Here is a 17,625-nt window from a genome sequence, read left to right as displayed (position 1 = left end):
ACCCCGAGTTCAAACCCTGGTACTGTCAAAAAAAAAAGAAAGAAGGAAAGATCAAAGGTTAAGGGGCAAGATGACACTTCGTGGTTAGCTCAGGGGCAAAGGGCTTGCCTAGCCTGTAGGAAGCCCTAGGTTCACCCCTGCCCCACAGTGAGCAAAGTGCAAAGTGACACCAGCTTATGTTGAATTGTTTTTTTGTGGGACTGGGGTTTGAACTCAAGCCTTCCCACTTGCAAAGCAGGTGCTCTCCTGCTTGAGCCACAACTCCAGTCCATTTTGTTGTGGTCCTTTTGGAGATGGGGGCTCAAATGATTTGCCGGGGCTGGCCTTGAACTGTGATCCTCCAGATCTCAGCCTCCCAATTAGGTGGGGGGTGGTCCAGGTGTGAGCCACTGCACCCAGCTTATGCTGAAAATTTGAAAACTACAGGAATTTATAGAATATATGTAGCAATCTGTATAGAGAAAGATACAACACTCGTGCGGTATTTCAATACCCAGAATAACCTGTTACCATTGTCGTGCGGTACCTTTCCTTGTTTTTGTTTTGCATTGTGTTGTTTTCTAGAAATAATGTAGGACATCAAATTATAAACAGCAACGGTTTTATTTTTATTTTTTGGTGACTCTGGGGTTTGGACTCAGGGCCTCAGGCTTGCTAGGCAGGTGCTCTGCCCTGTGAGTCACTCCATCAGTCCTGGTTTTTGGTGTTGGGTGTTTTCCAGGTAGGCTCTCACAAACTATTTACCCTGGCTGGCTTCCAACTGAGGTCCTCCTGATCTCTGCCTCCTGAGTAGCTTGGATTACAGGCGTGAGCCACCAGCGTCAGGCTTGAACAGCGACGTTTTAACGTGAGCATCTTGGGGCTGGGGCCGTAGCTCAGCGGTTAAGCATTTGCCTAACATGCACCAGGCCCTGGGTTCAATCCCCAGTGCTGTGAAAAAATAAAATAAAGTGAGCATCCGAGCACCAGTTCCACTCTCACGTGGCCGTGCGTCACTGCTCTGCCTAGTGCCAAGGCGTTTTCGCGTTCGTGGTAAAATCCTAGATCCAAACAGCCGCTTCCGCCCTCTGCAGCATTGCCTTTTCGGGCTTCCATGATGGGAATTTTCACACACACACGACCACAGGGGACCCATATGTTATGTCATGTCGTCCTGGTTCACAAGGTCTGAAGTCAGCCAGCCGGCCACCCACGATGACCAGTGCAGCTCCGGTCCCCATGCCCGCAGGCTGAGGCCTAGGAGGCCACAGCACAGTCAAGGCTGGGTTGCAAATGACACCCAGTGTGAAGGCAGGAAGAGGACTCACGCCTCATTCCCGGGAGAGGCGTCCTTTTCCTATTCAGGACTCACCCATCGGAAGACGACAGTCTTTTCTCTAGACAGGAGGTGGCCAATGCGACCTGTACCACGACAAGTCGAATGCATTAAACTTCTTTCCAAAATAAATGAAACTAAAACTAGTTCTAGCCGTTGACTGCTGAAGTGGCCAGTTACCGCTTCCTGGAGACATTGCTCCTCCAGGACTGCCTAAGAGTCCTCGGAGCTGGGCGTGGTGGTGCACTCTTGTAATCCCAGCACTTGGGAGGCTGGGGCAGGAGGATCACAAGTTTGAGGCCTGCTTAAGTGACACAGGGAGACCCTGTCTCAAAAAAAGAAAAGGAAGCAAGGAAAGAGGGAGGAAGAGAGGGAGGGAGGGAGGGAGGGAGGTAAGGGAGGAAGGGCAGAGAAAAACCCAGGTGCCCCAACGCTGGGCTGTGTCTGTTCCTGCCATTGCTCCTCGCCACCACAAGGTGTCACTGTTCCCACCAGAGTGACCCTGCCCGCCAGTCCTGGACTGCAGGCCTGGGAACCCCATGAGCTCAAATGATGGAGTCCCCCAGAGCCCTAGGTTCATTGTCAGGGCCACCCTTGCCCAGCCAGCCTCTCCTCTGCACACCCGCCCATGGTGCAGCACCGCCCCCCCCCCGACAACGACCCTGTCCTCCTCCTTCCCCTTGAATGGGGGGGTTTATCCACTTCCCTCCTGGGCCACAAAGGTACAACGTCCACCCCCAGAGTGAGCTCCCGCACAAAAGGCTGGTCCCCAGCTTCCCTGACCACAGGGCCTTGGGGACCTCATCCTGATTTCTCCCCAGAGGGGACCTCATGGAGCCACCCCAGAAGCCTTCCTGCCTTTCCCGGAGTGGAGCGCTGAGCACACACCCACTGTGACCTCGACGGGACAGCCTGCTCCATACAGCACGGTGCGGTACCGGGTAAGGTCTGGCCATCACCGCAGACGTCCAGGTCCTGATTGGTCTGTTGCTATTTTGGTTTTTGTAGTGCTGGACTGGAGCTCAAGGCTCATGCATTCTGAGCACAGGTTCTACCACTGAACTACACCTCCAGCCCCGTATCCTGATCTTAAAAGTTTTTATTTTGGGAGGGTCTAGCTATGTAGCCCAGGCTGGCCTGGAACTCTTGATGCTCTTGCTTCACTGCCCCCACCAGGGCTGGGATTACAGATATGCACCACCATGCCCAGACCCTGATCTTTCATGCAATATACCTTGAGAATTGTTCTATGTCATCATAAATTCTTTTTTTTTTTTGGAAGCACTGTGGTTTGAACTCAGGGCCTCACTCTTACTAGGCAGGAATTCTTACCACTTGAGCCACTCTGCCAATCCTTTTTTGTTATGCCTTTTTTTTTTTTCAAGATTGGGTCTCTAGAACTATTTGTCTGGGGCTGGCATCGAACCATGATCTTTCTGCTCTCTGCTTTCTGAGTAGCGAGGATTACAGCCTCTGTATTGACTGTTCTTGTATACACGTCTTTGTAACTACTTCTGATTATTTCCTTGACTTGGAACTCTGAGTTGAAATCATTTGTGAGTTCTTTCATTCACACTACAAGCAGACTTCCTAGAGAGCTTGTGTTGTGTGTTCTAGGACAGCGTGTATGATAAGGAATGTTTATATACTGCTCTTTTATCAAAAGTAAGCAAGCCCTCTGTTCCAGCCTGGCTGCATATCAACAAGAAAAAAAAAATTACGGGCAGGGGGTCTAGCTCAGAAGTGTAGAGCTTGCCCAGCACACAAAAGACCTTGGGTTCAATCCCCAGCACCACACGCAAGAAAAAAAAAAAAGAATTAAAACAAGTTTTAGCCAGATGCTGGTGGCTCACGCCTGTAATCCCAACTACTCAGGAGGCAGAGATCAGGAGGATCTCAGTTCAAAGCCAGCCCAGGCAAATAGTTCAAGAGACCCTATCTTGAAAAACCCCATCACAAATAAAGGTCTGGTGGGTGGCTCAAGTGTAGAGTGCCTGCCCAGCAAGCCTGAGGCACAGAGCCAGGGTTTCATTCCCAGCACTGCAAAATAATTATACCAATCTCACTCCCACTTCTTTTTTTTTTTTTTTTTTGTGGTACTGGGGCTTGAACTCAGGGCCTGTTATACCTTGAGCCACTCCGCCAGCCCTTTTTTCTGAAGGATTTTTTTTGAGATAGGGTCTCGTGAACTGTTTTCCCGGGCTGGCTCACTCCCACTTTTGTTGCCCAGGCTGCATGCCTGTCTCCCTCTCTATGCAAACTATAAATGACACAAATGAGTCTACACGGCTGGCGGCGTGGCTCAAGTGGTACAGAGCCTGCCTAGCAAGTGCAAGGCCCTGAGTTCAAATCTCAGTACCTCCAAAAAGAAGTATGCACACAGATCCTTTTTTATAGTTTTCTTTTTCGGAGGGCTTGCCTGGGACACGGAATACAGGATCCTTTTCTTACTCCAGCGTTAGACCACACATTCTGTCCTAGTAGCTTTTTCTCACGCAATTCTGAATCTAGGGAAGCATTTAACATCAGATCATGGACATCTGGCTCGTTTTGTTATTATTTTAAATCAGTCTCTACTTTTTGGGGGAGCAGCATTACTGGGGTTTGAGCTCAGGGCTTTGCACTTGCTGGGCAGGCATTCCACCCCTGGAGCCGCTCCTCCAGCCCTGCTGCTATATTTGGATTGAGGGGATTGAAGTTAGGGTCTCGCGTGTGCTAAGCTCTACCACCGAACCGTTTGTAGTCCAGGCTGGTCTCGAACTCGAACTCCTCCTGCCTCCACCTCCTGAGTGCTGGGATTACAGGTGAGCATCACACGCCTGGCTTCTAGCTTAGGTTAGGTATTTATCTAGAAATAAAAAGATTTATCTCTAGTGACTTTGTGACTACAGAATTATTGAGCTGTGGTACTGACATCTTGACAAATTTTAGAATTCTCCTGCTACCTTTCCTCCTTTTTTTTTTTTTTTTTTTTTTTTTTAGTGGTACTGGGGTTTGAACTCAGGCTCTCCTGCCTGCTAGGCAAGCACTCCACCGCCTGTACCAGACCTCCAGCCTTCTTTTTACTTTAGGTTCCTTTGGGTTTGTTTGTTTTTTAGATGGGGCCTTGCATTTTGTCCTGGCCACACTGGACTGCTATCCTCCTGATCTACTCTCGTGTAGCTGGGGTCACAGACGTGTGCCACCATGTGTGGCACACAGGTTTAATACTTTTGGTCCAGAAATGTTTTCATAAACACGACAATCTTGCTCCAGTGGGACATATCGATGAAAAGGAATTGATGTCTTTTTTGGGGGGGAGGGTGGTACCGGGGTTTGAACTCAGGGCCTTGTGCTTGCGAGATGGATGCTCCACCACTTGAGGCACACCGCCAGCCCTTTTTGCCTTAGTTGTTTTTGAGATAGGGTCTTGCGTTTATGTCCAGGCTAGCCTGGGCTGAGCAATCCTCTTATTTATGCTTTTTGGTGGCTGGGATTACAGGCGTGTACCAGTGAGCACGCCCAGCTTACTGGCTGAGAAGAGGTCTCATGAAATTTTTAACCAGGGACTTGAACTTTGATCTTTCTGATCTCAGTCTTCTGAGTAGCCAGGATTACAGACGTGAGCTAACACGCCCGGCTGTGACAAATCTTGTTTTTCCATTGTCTACAACAAACATTCATCACAAGGAAGATGACCTTATATTGCTACTTATAGGTATCATTGCTTAAAAATGTTTGGTAAGGTCAAGTCCAGGCTGTGAAACAAAAGTGCTTTCATGTGTTCGGGATGAGTAATGGCCTACATTAGGACAAAACTCCAGGCTGACGTGTAATACCTCCCTGGCCTGGATAAAAGTGTATTGAGCATCTCCACAGAGCCCAGGCTGGGACCAGTGGCTTGGACTTAGACTGACGGTCATGAACCTTTTGTGCATTTATCTGCTTGAGTCCTAATAACGGTCAGATTAAAGAAGCAAATTACTAAGTAATGTCCATGTTCCCCTGGTGTTTAACAATGTGCGCATGTGTGAGTGTGTCTAACCAGAACGTCACGCTCACGTTGCCCTGCCACACAATGAGGGTTTAAGCATCTAAATTGCACTATTCAAAGATTGATCCTCAAGTGTAGCACGCCTGTCTAGCAAGCACAAGGTCCTGAGTTCAAACCCCACTATGCCAAAAAAAATAAAAGTTTGGTCCTCGAACTAGCAGTATCAGGCAACAGGAAGTTTGATAGAAATGCAGAATTTTGCCAGGCACCAGTGGCTCACGCCTGTAATCCTAGCTACTTGGGAAGCTGAGATCAGGGAGATCATGGTTCCAGGCCAGTCCAGGCTACTTCAAAAGACCCCCATCTCCAAAATAACCAGAGCAAAAGGGACTGGAGGAGTGGCTCAAGTGGTAGAGCACCTGCTTTGCAAGTGTGAAGCCCTGAGTTCAAACCCCAGTCCCACCAAAAAAAAAAAAAAGAAAAGAAAAAGCAACTCTATCCCAAGACTACAGACCTCAGTGTCCTTCCCTGCCTGTTCCTTTTCTTCTGGAACCCCCAGGTGTAGCAGCACTTCTCAGATTCAGCCTCCTCCTTCACCTCCTCCTCGTCCTCCCTGCAGCGTCTCACACCAGCTGTTGGTATGTGAGAACCATGCAAGGACTGCTCTACTTGCATGAAGTGGTCTTGCCTGACATGGTCCCCAGGACCTCACGTGGCCTCTGTTCTCATTTCTCTGTCTTGGAGTGGCAGAAGAAATCAGCCAGACACCATACTATTCTTGAAATTGTCCTCCTCTGTTCACCCCATGCACCTCTGCACCACAAATCTCTTCTCCCTTCCTTTAAACTAAAGAAGGAACCAGCATGGTGTTACACACCTGTAATCCCAGTACACACAGGTTGAGACAGGAGGATCGTGAGTTCCAGGCCAGCCTGGGCCACAAAGGAAGACCATATCTCAAGAAAACAAAGAAAAAGTTTTCCATTACAGGAAAGATACATGGCAAAATATTATTAGTGAGGTTTTGTTGTTGTTTTCTGAATGGTAGGATTTCTCTCATTTTTGTTTAGATAAAGAAAATTAAATTTATTTAAAAAATAAATTTATATTACTTATATAATCATAAAAATAAAGGATTCTGTTAGAGGAAATGAGAAACTCCCCCTGGAGAAGGATATATGATTTCAGCATACATCATTATTTACTTTCATCTCTTTTTGTTTTTTTTGGCAGTACTGGGGTTTGAACTCAGGGCCTTACACTTGCTAGGCAGGTGCTTTATCACTTGAGCCACTCCACCAGCCCTGTGTTTTATTAGGTATTTTTGAGATAGGGTCCCTTGAACTATTTGCCTGGGCCTGGCCTCCAACTACAGGCATGAGCCACGGGTGCCTGACTCAACACACATCTTTAAACAGAGATTTTCTGTCTTGCAAAAATTAGTACAGGAGGGCCCCAGAGGCGTTTTCATCTGGGTCACAGTGCACAGAGACGCCCTTTGTAAGTAAGGGATGTGGGCTTCCAGAGGCAGGAAAGGAAGGTCGTTCACAGATCTGGGCCAGAGATGGTGGGGGGCCTTCTAGAAACCTACTCAGCTCCCCCCCGAAAGAAAGGTCATGCTGACCCCTGTTACTGATGAAGATGGGGCTTCCTTCCTCCCTCCTCTCACCCTCTCTGCTTTCCTCTCTCGGTCCCTCATTCCCTGACACTGCAGTTCCTCTGTCAGGCGTCACGGCCACCATAGCCCATGGCCTTGCACCTGTCCACCTTCACCTCCACAGAGGAGAGGTCTTTTTCTTGGCTTCATCTTACAAAGTCCCAGGGAAAGCCCCTGCCAGGCTCCGCGCAGGACATGTGGCTCTTCCTGCTGACCCATGGGTAAGGCCGTGCCGTTCCGTGATGGGCTCAGTTGGGTCCAGTGCCCAGCTTCCAACCAAACCCTGCTCAGGTAAGAAGTCTGCGGCTCCCGCCTGAAGCGTCGGACTTTGGATGTGTGAAAGAGCAAGTGCTTTTTCCCATCGACAGCCAACCACAGCCACTTGCAGGGGACTCCCGAACTGCTCTTGCTGAAAGCACTGGCTCCCTTCCTTGGCCCACGGATTAACTAAACACAGGAGAAAGCTTGGCACCTCTGTCTCCATTTTGTACCTGCTGTCCTTTGCTCAGAGCCATTCTCCCCTGCAGCCACCTTGGAATCAAGGAAGGACAGGAATGATGGAGAGCATCTTTGTTTTTTGGTTTTTTTTTTTTCTTTTTCTTTTCTTATTCATATGTGCATACAAGCCTTGGTTCATTTGGAGAGCATGTTTGTGACAAGGGACTGAAACTTCCCCTAAGGAACAGCAGAGCCTGCAGGACAGACCACCCCAAATGGAGCAGGAGTGATCTCGTAGGAACCAGATTTCTCCCCTCAGTGATGACACCGGCAACGACTTCTCTGGAGCCCTTGAAGATCAAGGACTGAGATAATGGTCAACCAGGCTCCACTTGACCACTGGAACGCAGCTGTGACCAGGACTGTTAAACTAAGCATACCTTTGTCCCCTGCCCTAAATCTTTGTCCAGTTAGAGCTAAAGCTCACGTCTGCTTACCCTGTCTCTCCCACGGCCTGTCCCGAGCCGTGCACTAAACCTCCTTTCTCTGCCCTGCACCACGTCTCTTTATCTGGCATTCAGGGCCGAGTGGCCTGACCTGACATGCGGAAGCCCAGGAGTTTGGGCCTTGGGTCCGGATCTCTGGTTTCACATTCCCCCCGTGCAAATGGATCCTTTGCACACAACTCTGTCACCACATTCTCCTTTACGTCTTCCATTTGTCCATGTTCGCTAATCATTTCCGTGACTGTGGTATTTAATGACAGAACGATGACAGATGTGATCTTGAGGCCAAGGGTCACACACACCAAGGCTGGCAGAGCAGGAAGACAGGACACCCAGGTCTTGGATGACATCCTGGAGTTGCTGTGCCAGCCTTGTGTTTTGTTTTTTTGCAGTACTGGGGATTGAACTCAGGGCCTCACACTTGCCAGGCAGGCGTTCTTACTGCTGGAGGTTTTTTTTCGGTTGGGTATTTTTTGAGATAGGGTCTCTCAGACTGTTTGCCCAGCTGGCTTCAAACTTCAGTCTTCCTGATCTCTGCTTCCAAAGTAGCCAGGATTACAGGCGTGAGGCATCAGTGCCAGCTAGACTTCTTGATTTGTGAGGAAAATAACCCCTGATTCCGCTGCAGCACAGAGGTCAGCTGCTGCTCTTTATAGGTACATTTCTTTTTGTTCTTTTTATGTCATGCAGGGATTGAATCCAGGGTCTCATGCATGGCTAAGTACAATTCTTTTATCATGAGCTATATTCCCAGACTTTTTTTTTTTTGCAGCACTGGGGTTTGCCTCACACTTGCTAGGCTGGTGCTCTACCGCTTGAGCCACTCCTCCAGCCCTTGATTTCTTGACAGCCTTTGACCCTTAAAGGTAAGCCAATGCGAGGAGAAGGGGAGGGCGATGATAGGAATCCAGAGGGGTTGAAAGGAGCATGTACACAGCCCGCTCTTTTTCTAAGGGGCGGTGTGGGATCGCGCCCAGGGCCTTGGCAGGCTGAGCATGCACTCTTCCACTGGGCTGCACTCCCCACCCCTATTTTTGGTTTTAATTTTTTTATTGTGTGGGTGGGGATAGAGTGTGGTATTTACAAAAGTTCTTACAATATATTGAATACGACATACTTGAATTCACCCCCTCCATCATTCTCCTTTACCACCCCCATTCCTGGAACCGCCCCCTTCTTTGTTGAATCATGGAAAGAAACAGACCCAGAGGACACAGGAGTTGGTCCAGCAGAGCAGAAATGGCAGCCAAAGCTGAATTGAGCAGGACAGATGTAGTAACCAAGACTTCTTTGATTCTAGGTAGCATGAAAGTTCCAGAGATCTCCAGTTCTTCCCAGTGAGGGTAATGGAAGTACCAGAAGTTGAGAGCTAGGAAGCCTCCCAAAGGACCCTCCTGGCTCAAGGTCTCCAGAGGAGCCCGGTGCCATGGCTTCAGGGCAGCATCCTCAGCGGGCAGGGAGGAAGACAGACCACTAGGCTCGAATGGCTCCGCTGGGGATGTGAGGGGCACGGAGACCATGCAAAAATGTGGCCAGATGAGCTGCCTCTCAGGTGGGATGCGCAGGGGCAGGGGAGATCCAGGGTCCCTCTGCCCAGGCTTCCCTCACCTAGAAAACACCTTGAGCAGGAGCAGGGGGAGGAGAGACTTTGGAAGCTGGAAGCGACTCTCATAGGGTACTTCAACACTGAGTTGCCTAACACTTACCCCAAGTAGACTGTTTAAAACCCTGAGGACACTTTTATTTGTAGCTGCTAAACAACTGTCCAGTTGAGGCTGGGCAGGATGGTACCCACCTGTCATCCTGGGAGGCTGAGGCAGAGGCAAGAGGACCTCGAGTTCAAGACCAGCCTGGGCTACATAGAGAGACCTGTCTCAAAACAAAAACAAAAACCTCCCAAGGAATCTTAGTTCAGGCTCCAAGTTGGCTTCAGAAAACACAGGTATTTTCTTTTGTTTTCTTTGCAGTACTGGGGATTGAACTCAAGGCCTCAAGCATTCTACTACTCCCCAGTCCTTTTAATTTTAGTTAGTTTTTTTTTTTTTTTTTTTTGGTACTGGGGTTTGAACTCAGGGCCTCACACTTGCTATGCAGGGGCTCTACCACTTGAGCCACTCCTCCAGCCCTTTTGTGATGAGGTTTTTTGAGATAGGGTTTCACACACTATTTTCCTGGGACTGGCTTCGAATGCAATCCTTCTGATCTCTGCCTCCTGAGTAGCTGGGATTACAAGCAGGGTCAACCACACCTGGCTTTTTACCATAAACTTCTTTCGAGAGGTGTCACAGGAGTTTGGCAGAGCACGTCACAAGGACTCATGTCCTAAACTCCACTATGGTAGGCAGCCTCCACGGTGGTCTCTATGGCCCTGGCTTCCCAGTGTCTCCCTCCCACGCTGTACCAGGGTCAGTGTGTGCGGCCAGCAGCATTGGCAGAGCGCCGTTTATGCTGCTCCCAGGTTGGGTTCGAGCTTCTGCTTCTCTCTCTTAGATTGCCCACTCGGGAAAATTAGCTGCTGCACTGTGAGAAAAGGCAACATGTGAGGAAACCACCACCCGGGGATGACAGTCACGTCCTCGCCTCCCTCATGCTCGGAAGACCTCGATCAGAGAACCAGGCTGGGCTGTTCGGGATTCCTGGCCCACAGAAATGACAATTCACAAACGTTTGTTGTTTATAACCTCCAAGTTTGGATGGCAGTTTGTAACAAAGCAATAGATATTGGATGTACTCCTTCTCTTGAAAATTTCATTGGTCAGCTGGGCTCCAGTGGCTCACGCCTCTAATCCCAGCTTCTCAGCAGGCACAGGTCAAGAGGATCGGGGTTCAAAGCCAGCCTGGGGAAATAGTTCATGCGGCCCTATCTCAAAAAACAACCATCACAAAAAAGGGCTGGTGGAGAGGCTCAAGGTGTAGGCCCTGAGCTCAAGCCCCAGTGTCACAAGAAAATAAAATTAAGTGATCAGCCGGGCACCGGTGGCTCACATCTTTGATCCTAGCTACTTGAGAAGCAGAGATCAGAAGGATGGAGTTTCAAAGTCAGCCCCAACAAACAGTTCAAGAGATCCCATCTCAAAAATAACCAACACAAAACATGCCTGGCAGAGTAGTTCAAGTGGTAGAGTGCCTGCCCTGAGTTCAAACCCCAGTAACACCAAAAAATAAATTGTCTAGGTGCAGTGGTACACACTTGTAGTACCAGCTACTCAGGAAGCTGAGGCAGGAGGACCGTTTGATCCCAGGAGTTCCAGACCAGCCTGGGCAATACTGTGAGACCCTGTCTCAAGGGGGAAAAAGTCAAGTTAGTGGAAGCACCTGCGCGACCACTTGCGCAGCTGGTCTCACACTTGTGCGCTCAGGTGATCTTTCCAGCTCAGCCTCCCGTGTAACAGTGAGTACCGGTGTGAGCCACCACGCTTGGCTCTCTTTTATTCATCTCGAAGTATTTTCTTTCCTTTTTTTCCCTTTTTTTGTGATTTGAACTCAAGTGGCAGGTGCTCCACCACTTGAGCCACACCCCCAGCCCCAGGTGCGTTTTCTTTGTGACCAGTCCCCAAAGAGCTCACCTGCTCTCACCTGAGACCACATTTCCCAGCATGCCTCCCGTCCTCCCTATTAACAGGTGCGTTACCCCGAGCTGGGGCTCAGCCGGGACGTGGCGCCTGCGGGTCCTGCTGTGGAGGTGCGGGTTTGCATGCGGCCACCAGGTCCAGGCCCCTCAGGGATGGGAAGGAAGGTTGGCCAAGAGAAGGCTTAGGAGAGAGGGAAGAGGAGAGAGGGGAGAGGGGAGAGGGGAGAGGGGAGAGGGGAGGGGAGAGAGATTAAAAAAAAAAACAAGGCGACCTTTCTGGGGTTGACCCCAGGACTCTCTGCTTGGGGATCCTGGTGGCCGGCTTTGGTTTTCAGGCAGTGGCAGAACCTCTGGGGAGGTACTGATGCACAGTGAGGTCTCTTGCGTTGGGACTGGTGGCTGTCAGTGATGCGGCTGGGATGCCAAGGAAAAGCTGCTGTTCAGAGGGTCCTCTTCTCCATGTCTTCCAGCACAGTTGCAAGCACAGGCTCTCAAAGGGTGAGCATAGCCTCCTTTACTCTGAGCGCAAGGATTTTGAGAGGGCCAGGTCTGCATGGCCTTAGGGACATCATTTCTTAGAACTCCAGCCCTTTGAGACTAATTGCCTCCATGACAGAAAAAGAAAGACTCCCGTCTTCATGGCTCTTTATGGTTTGCAGATGTCTTTGGTATCTATTGTTTTCTTAAAATCTTAAAACATACCCTGTGATACTGTGTACTACTATTCCTGTTTTCTTTCTTTCTTTCTTTCTTGCGATACTGGGGCTTGAACTCAGGGCCTTCACCTTGAGCCACTCCACCAACCCAATTTTTTGTAATGGGTTTTTGAGATAAGATCGCTTGAACTACTTTTGGGGGCTGGCTTTGAACAGTGATCCTCCTGAGTAGCTGGGATTACAGGCGTGAGCCACCTGCGCCCAGCTGTATTCCTGTTTTCTGACTGACACTTGCAATTTTAGTGGCAAAGGTGAAAGTCCAACCCAGGTGTTTGTAGAAAAGGGAAAGCTGTCCCTAGAGTATTTATACCTATTACTTAAAAAAACAAAACACTCCAGTGCTTTTTCTAAAATACCATGGATGGGCCAGGGCTGTAGCTCAATGGTAGTGCGTGTTTGCCAAGCAGGTACAGGTCCTGGGTTCCAATCCCAGCACCACACACACAAATTAATACCATGACTACCTGCTTTATTTCATATCTATTACACAAGTAGTACATACTCACTGAGGAAAAGGACATGCAAAATGAAAATGTCACCCCAAACATTATCAGGAAAGAGTTACTAACTTACCAGCCTTTTCCTAAGCATGCTAACATCTAAAACCAAAACAGGACCTGGGGTGTAGCTCAGTAGTAGAGCCTCTGCTAGCATTTGTGAGGCCCTGGTTTTGATCCCCAGTACTGCAGGAGGGGAAAAGGTGCTGGTACAGCGGTACAGACCTGTAATTCCATCTACTTGGGAAGCTGAGACAGGAGGATCTCAAGTTCAAGGCCAGCATAGTGAAGCCCACGTCTTCGGGCTTGTGCACACACGTGTACACACTCAAGAATAATGCTGGGATTTAAGTGTAAATTCACTTGTACTTCCCACTTTCTTACACATTGTACTGGAAATATATTTTGGCAATAGTACTTTTGTGTATATACATCAATTAAAATAACAGTATTTTGTTGTATGGAGTAGAATATTGTATGGAAGAGAATATTAGACTGAACCATATATTTTACCTATAAAAATCGCAGTTTCATTTGGTTCAGTCAAATATAATTATTCCTTTTTGTGGGACACTAATATTATTTCAGAATTTTCACCAGTGTTCTGATGAGCATCCTTTAACTGGCTTTTTAAAAAAATCTTATTTGTTGAGATATGATTTTGTCATTTCATTAGGATTCACAGTTAGAATTCTGGGTCAAAGAATAGATTTCTAAGGTATCTGATATTTTGCCAAGTGCCTCATGGGAAGATTGAGTCCATTTATGCATTCCCACAGGGTGCAAGTGAAAAATGTTCATTCCTTCGTCGTCTACTCATCGCAGCAGCTGTTATACTTTAAGGGTTGATAGAAGTCAGCTTTAATACTAACCCTCTTTTATCAATGAAGGTGTTGAAGGAGATTTAAGTAACTTTCCTAAGGCCACACACACACCTTGTGAATTCAGACCCAGGCCAAGTGATCCTCAATTTGACTCTTTACCTCTGTACCATATTGCCTAAGAGTATCATTCTTTATTATTATTATTATTATTTATTTTGGTGGCACTGGGGTTTGAATTCAGGGTTTAATGCTTGCTAGGCAGGCGCTCTTACCACAGCCCTTTTTTTTTTTTTTGAGGCAGGGTGTCACCATGTAGACCAAACTGGCCTCGAACTCATGATCTTCTTGCCTCTGCCTCCACCTTCTGAGTGTATCATTCTCATTGGATTCCTTTTGTGAGGTTAAAGGTTTTTCATGTTTATTTTTTTTTTCTTTTACAATTGCCTATTCAAGTCCTTTGCCCATTTTTTTTTTCCTTCAACAAGTGTTTGTCTTTTTCTCAGAAGTGTATCGATAGGTGCCATTCTGGGAAAAGTTTAAAACCCAGCGTTACAGGTAACTCTCGTGATTCTTCCCAAGGGAGATGTCATGACAGTTTTGTTTCTGATAAAATTACCTCTCCACATGGGTTTAGACTTGTGCCTGCAAAATGAGTTTCTTTTTTTCAAAATGAGTTAAGTGTGCATTGGTGGTATAGAGATGAGCTTAGCCACCTTCCAAAATGAATTATTAAAAACATGAGTTATTAGGCTTACTCTAGAGTTTCTATCACCCAGGCCTGGGATAGGGTTTTATTATAGAACCCAGGCTGGCCTCGAACACATTATGTAGCCCAAACTGGCGTGGAACTCGTGATCTTCCAGTCTCAGCTTCCCTAGTGCTGGGATTTCAGCTATGAGCCACCATTCCCAGTGGCTCTTTGTTTTTAATGGGAGGAAAAGAGTTTTGTTCTCAGCTTCCTGGGTATCACTTCACCACTTTATCTTGTTTGTCCCTGTAATGAGCCCAAACTCCCATGAGTTGCCCCTTGCTATTCTCCACCTACAGAAGAAAAAGAGCTTGATTTTGACCAGACCTTGTATGACTGGCTCAGATTCACATCCTGTATTCACCTTCCTGGGTAGGACCTGTAGACCAGGTGCAATCTCCCAGTTGGAATGGGAGGAGACTCCATGGGTCCTCCCGCTGCAAAACCTTGAGATGAGGACAATCTTGAGGGAGAGTCACACAGGTGAGGGTGAGAGCCACAGTGGGAGAACACTGGCATTTCAGCCCTTGTTTAGATGAAGAATTTTGGGGGTGGGGAGAAGAAATGGATCTTTTCAGGCTGGCAGAGTGGCTCAAGTGGTAGAGTACCTGCCTAATAAGCGTGAATACCTGAGTTCAAACCCCAAGACCACCAAAAAAAAAAAAAAAAAAAAAAAGAAGAAGCAATTGGAATGCTGACATAGACTAGGCAAAATTTAGGCCTCAGGCAAGGGAAGTAGTAGACTCTTGCCCTAGACTTTTATTCTTATTATGGAAGTTTACACTTGATTTCCTGGGCAGTCAGTCAACTGGCTAAAGTCTTCATTTTGAATAAACGTTGCACTTTTTTGTTTGTTTGTTTTTTTCAGTACTGGGGTTTGATCTCAGAGCTCGTGTTTGCTAGGCAGACACTTTACCCTCGAGCCACTCTGCAAGGCCTTTTGGCCGTGGTTATTTTGGGGGTAGGGTCTTGCTGGACTGGGATCATAACATCTCTGAAAGAACTGCCCTATTTCAACAATATGTGTGTAGTGGGTTTTTCATTTTGTTTTGTTTTTGTAGGATGAGGAATGGAACCCAGGGCCTCACACATGGCTGGGCAAGTGCCCCACCACTGAGCTATACCACGAAGTCCTTAACAAACCTCACGGAGTAAAAAGCAGAGTGGTCATGTGAAATGAGTCTTCCGCAGAGACAGAAATTTTAATCATTCTTCCTGCTTTCTGGCATTCTTTCCTGGCATCTGATAACTATCCTGTGTTATTTGTTAATTTTTCAGACTTTGAGCATCAAGTGGCAATACTCAGACAGGATGTCCATTCATTCAGGACAGGAATGTTCCCTGACAGGACCATTACAAAGATTTCTTGTTCTACTTGGGGAGGAAAGTGGGAGAGGGCCCTGGGATTAGAAGGGCCCCATGGAGCTCTTTGTGCAGCCGAGGGGTTTACAGGAGCTGCTGCATGGGAAAGAAGCCTGGTGTGCGGATTGTGGGAAGAGCTTTAACCTGAGCGCCTGTCTCATCAGACACCTGAGAACCCATACTGGCGAGAGGCTTCAAGAAGAGCTCGGACCTGCTCACGCATTGCAGGACACACACTGGGGAGAAGCCCTGCCACTGCAGTAGGTGTGAGAGGAAGTTTGGCTACAGCTCGACACCCATCAAACATCAGAGAACCCACTCGGGAGACAGACCCTACACGTGCCCTGAGTGTCAGAGAGCTTTCATCGAAGCTCAAATTTCATCACTTACCAGAGGGTCCGCATGGAGGTAAAGCCTCACAGGTGTGACAGCTCTGGGGACAGTTCTGACCAGAGCTTGGACCTGATCAAGCACCAGCGAACCCACACAGGACAGCGGCCTTCCCAGTGCCCAATGTGCAGCAAGGGCTTCCGGGACAGCTCTCGTTTTGGAGCTCACGTGAGTATTCACTCAGGAGAACGGCCTTTCAGTTGTCCCGACTGCCACAAGAGTTGCAGTCAGAGCACACATCTGGTCACACACCAGAGGACACACACAGGTGAGAGGCCTTTCAAGTGCAAGGACCGTGGGAAAGGATTTGCGCACAGCTCTCCCCTCATCAAACACCAGTGAGTCACCTGGGAGGCAGACCTTACAAATGAGCTTCAGCCAGAGCACTCACTTCACCACGAACCAATGCATCCACTTAGGGGACAGACCCTACCGATGTCCGATGTCTGGAGTGTGGCAAACCCTTCAACCAGCGTTCCCTTTTCCTCACGCACCAGAGGACACATACCGTAGAAAACGGTTCCATTGCAGTGTGTGTGACAAGAACTTCCGGCAGAAGGCACATCTCTTGTGCCATCAGAACACCCACTCGGTTTAGGATGCAGTCTTCAGAGGTTCTGCTGCCCTTTCTACATCTCCACTGCTGTCTTTCTGTCCCCCAAATTAAGGACACCTGCACTGCAACGAATAATTGAGGTCTTGTACAAAGCCCTTAATGAAGTGCCTGGTCCTCAGAGACACTCAGTACAGCGTGGGTGTTTTTCTCAGCCTTACTTCTCAGTAAGGAATTTATCTGTGCAGCATCCAAGTCCAGGACTTGCAAGAAAGTAGATTGCAAGTAGAAATCCTGGGATCTGAAGAGAGATTTAGTAAACGGAAACTCTCGCAATGTCCCGCTGTGCAGGCATTAGTCACCAGAAGTCCCCTCAGTGTGACAAGGCAGAATCATCGTAGCGGATGTCTGTGGTTTTGTGACTTAGAGGATGCACGAATCTTAGGACCTCTCGTACAACAGTGTAGGCGGTGGCCTTGCTGCAGCTTTGCTGTCATCTGAGAAAAGACCTGATGACAACAACAAAAATGAAAATAGCAGATGACGAGCAAGGCTGGGGACCTGGGAGGAGAACAGCAAAGCCGGGGAGCAAAATTGCTGCCAGGACCCTTCTTGGCCTGGAGCTGAAGGAAGTGGCTCCTGTTTTCTAACTGGCTGGGTCACAGTGACCCTTCAGACATAGGTTAAAGTGACTCTCCGATCCCCGCAGGCCATTCATTGTAGGCCAGGCAGCAATGCACTCCTATATTTAACTGAAATCAATTGAGGGGGTCAGTGAGATGAGAGGAAGTGAAGGGCTTAGACCTGGCACTTGGCCCCAAGTTTTACCCACCTTACCTACCTCGGAGGGTTGTCGTGAGGATCTAACACCCACGTACATGGCACTGTTGTTAAACTGTGACAGTAACATCTCTAAAGTTCAACCTTAGTGTACTTCTGCTGACGTCATTTTCCTGTGACATTCTGGCTGTTTCTCCAGGGTCCCATGTTCTTTTTTTGTTGTTAATTTATTCACGTGTGCATATATTGTTTGGGTAATTTCTCCACCCTGCCCCTTCCCCCCGCCCCCATGTTC

The 17,625-nt window shown here is 48.2% G+C and overlaps 1 protein-coding gene across 1 annotated transcript; it reads left to right on the top strand.

The window, feature by feature from the left end:
- Nucleotides 1-15,579: 15,579 nt before the first annotated feature.
- Nucleotides 15,580-16,927, top strand: Znf774 (zinc finger protein 774). The gene is given in 8 exon segments (XM_020179970.2): nucleotides 15,580-15,671; nucleotides 15,673-15,795; nucleotides 15,797-15,957; nucleotides 15,960-16,334; nucleotides 16,337-16,363; nucleotides 16,366-16,445; nucleotides 16,447-16,504; nucleotides 16,507-16,927. Coding segments are annotated over 8 exon segments (1,005 nt in total). The 3' UTR covers nucleotides 16,596-16,927.
- The last annotated feature ends 698 nt before the right edge of the window (nucleotides 16,928-17,625 follow it).

The sequence above is a fragment of the Castor canadensis genome, chromosome 19 (genome assembly GCF_047511655.1).
Source record: "Castor canadensis chromosome 19, mCasCan1.hap1v2, whole genome shotgun sequence".
In the NCBI taxonomy this organism is placed as follows: domain Eukaryota; kingdom Metazoa; phylum Chordata; class Mammalia; order Rodentia; family Castoridae; genus Castor; species Castor canadensis.
The sequence above is the reverse complement of the archived record's forward strand: the minus strand, read 5'-3'. Positions and strand labels throughout refer to the sequence as shown.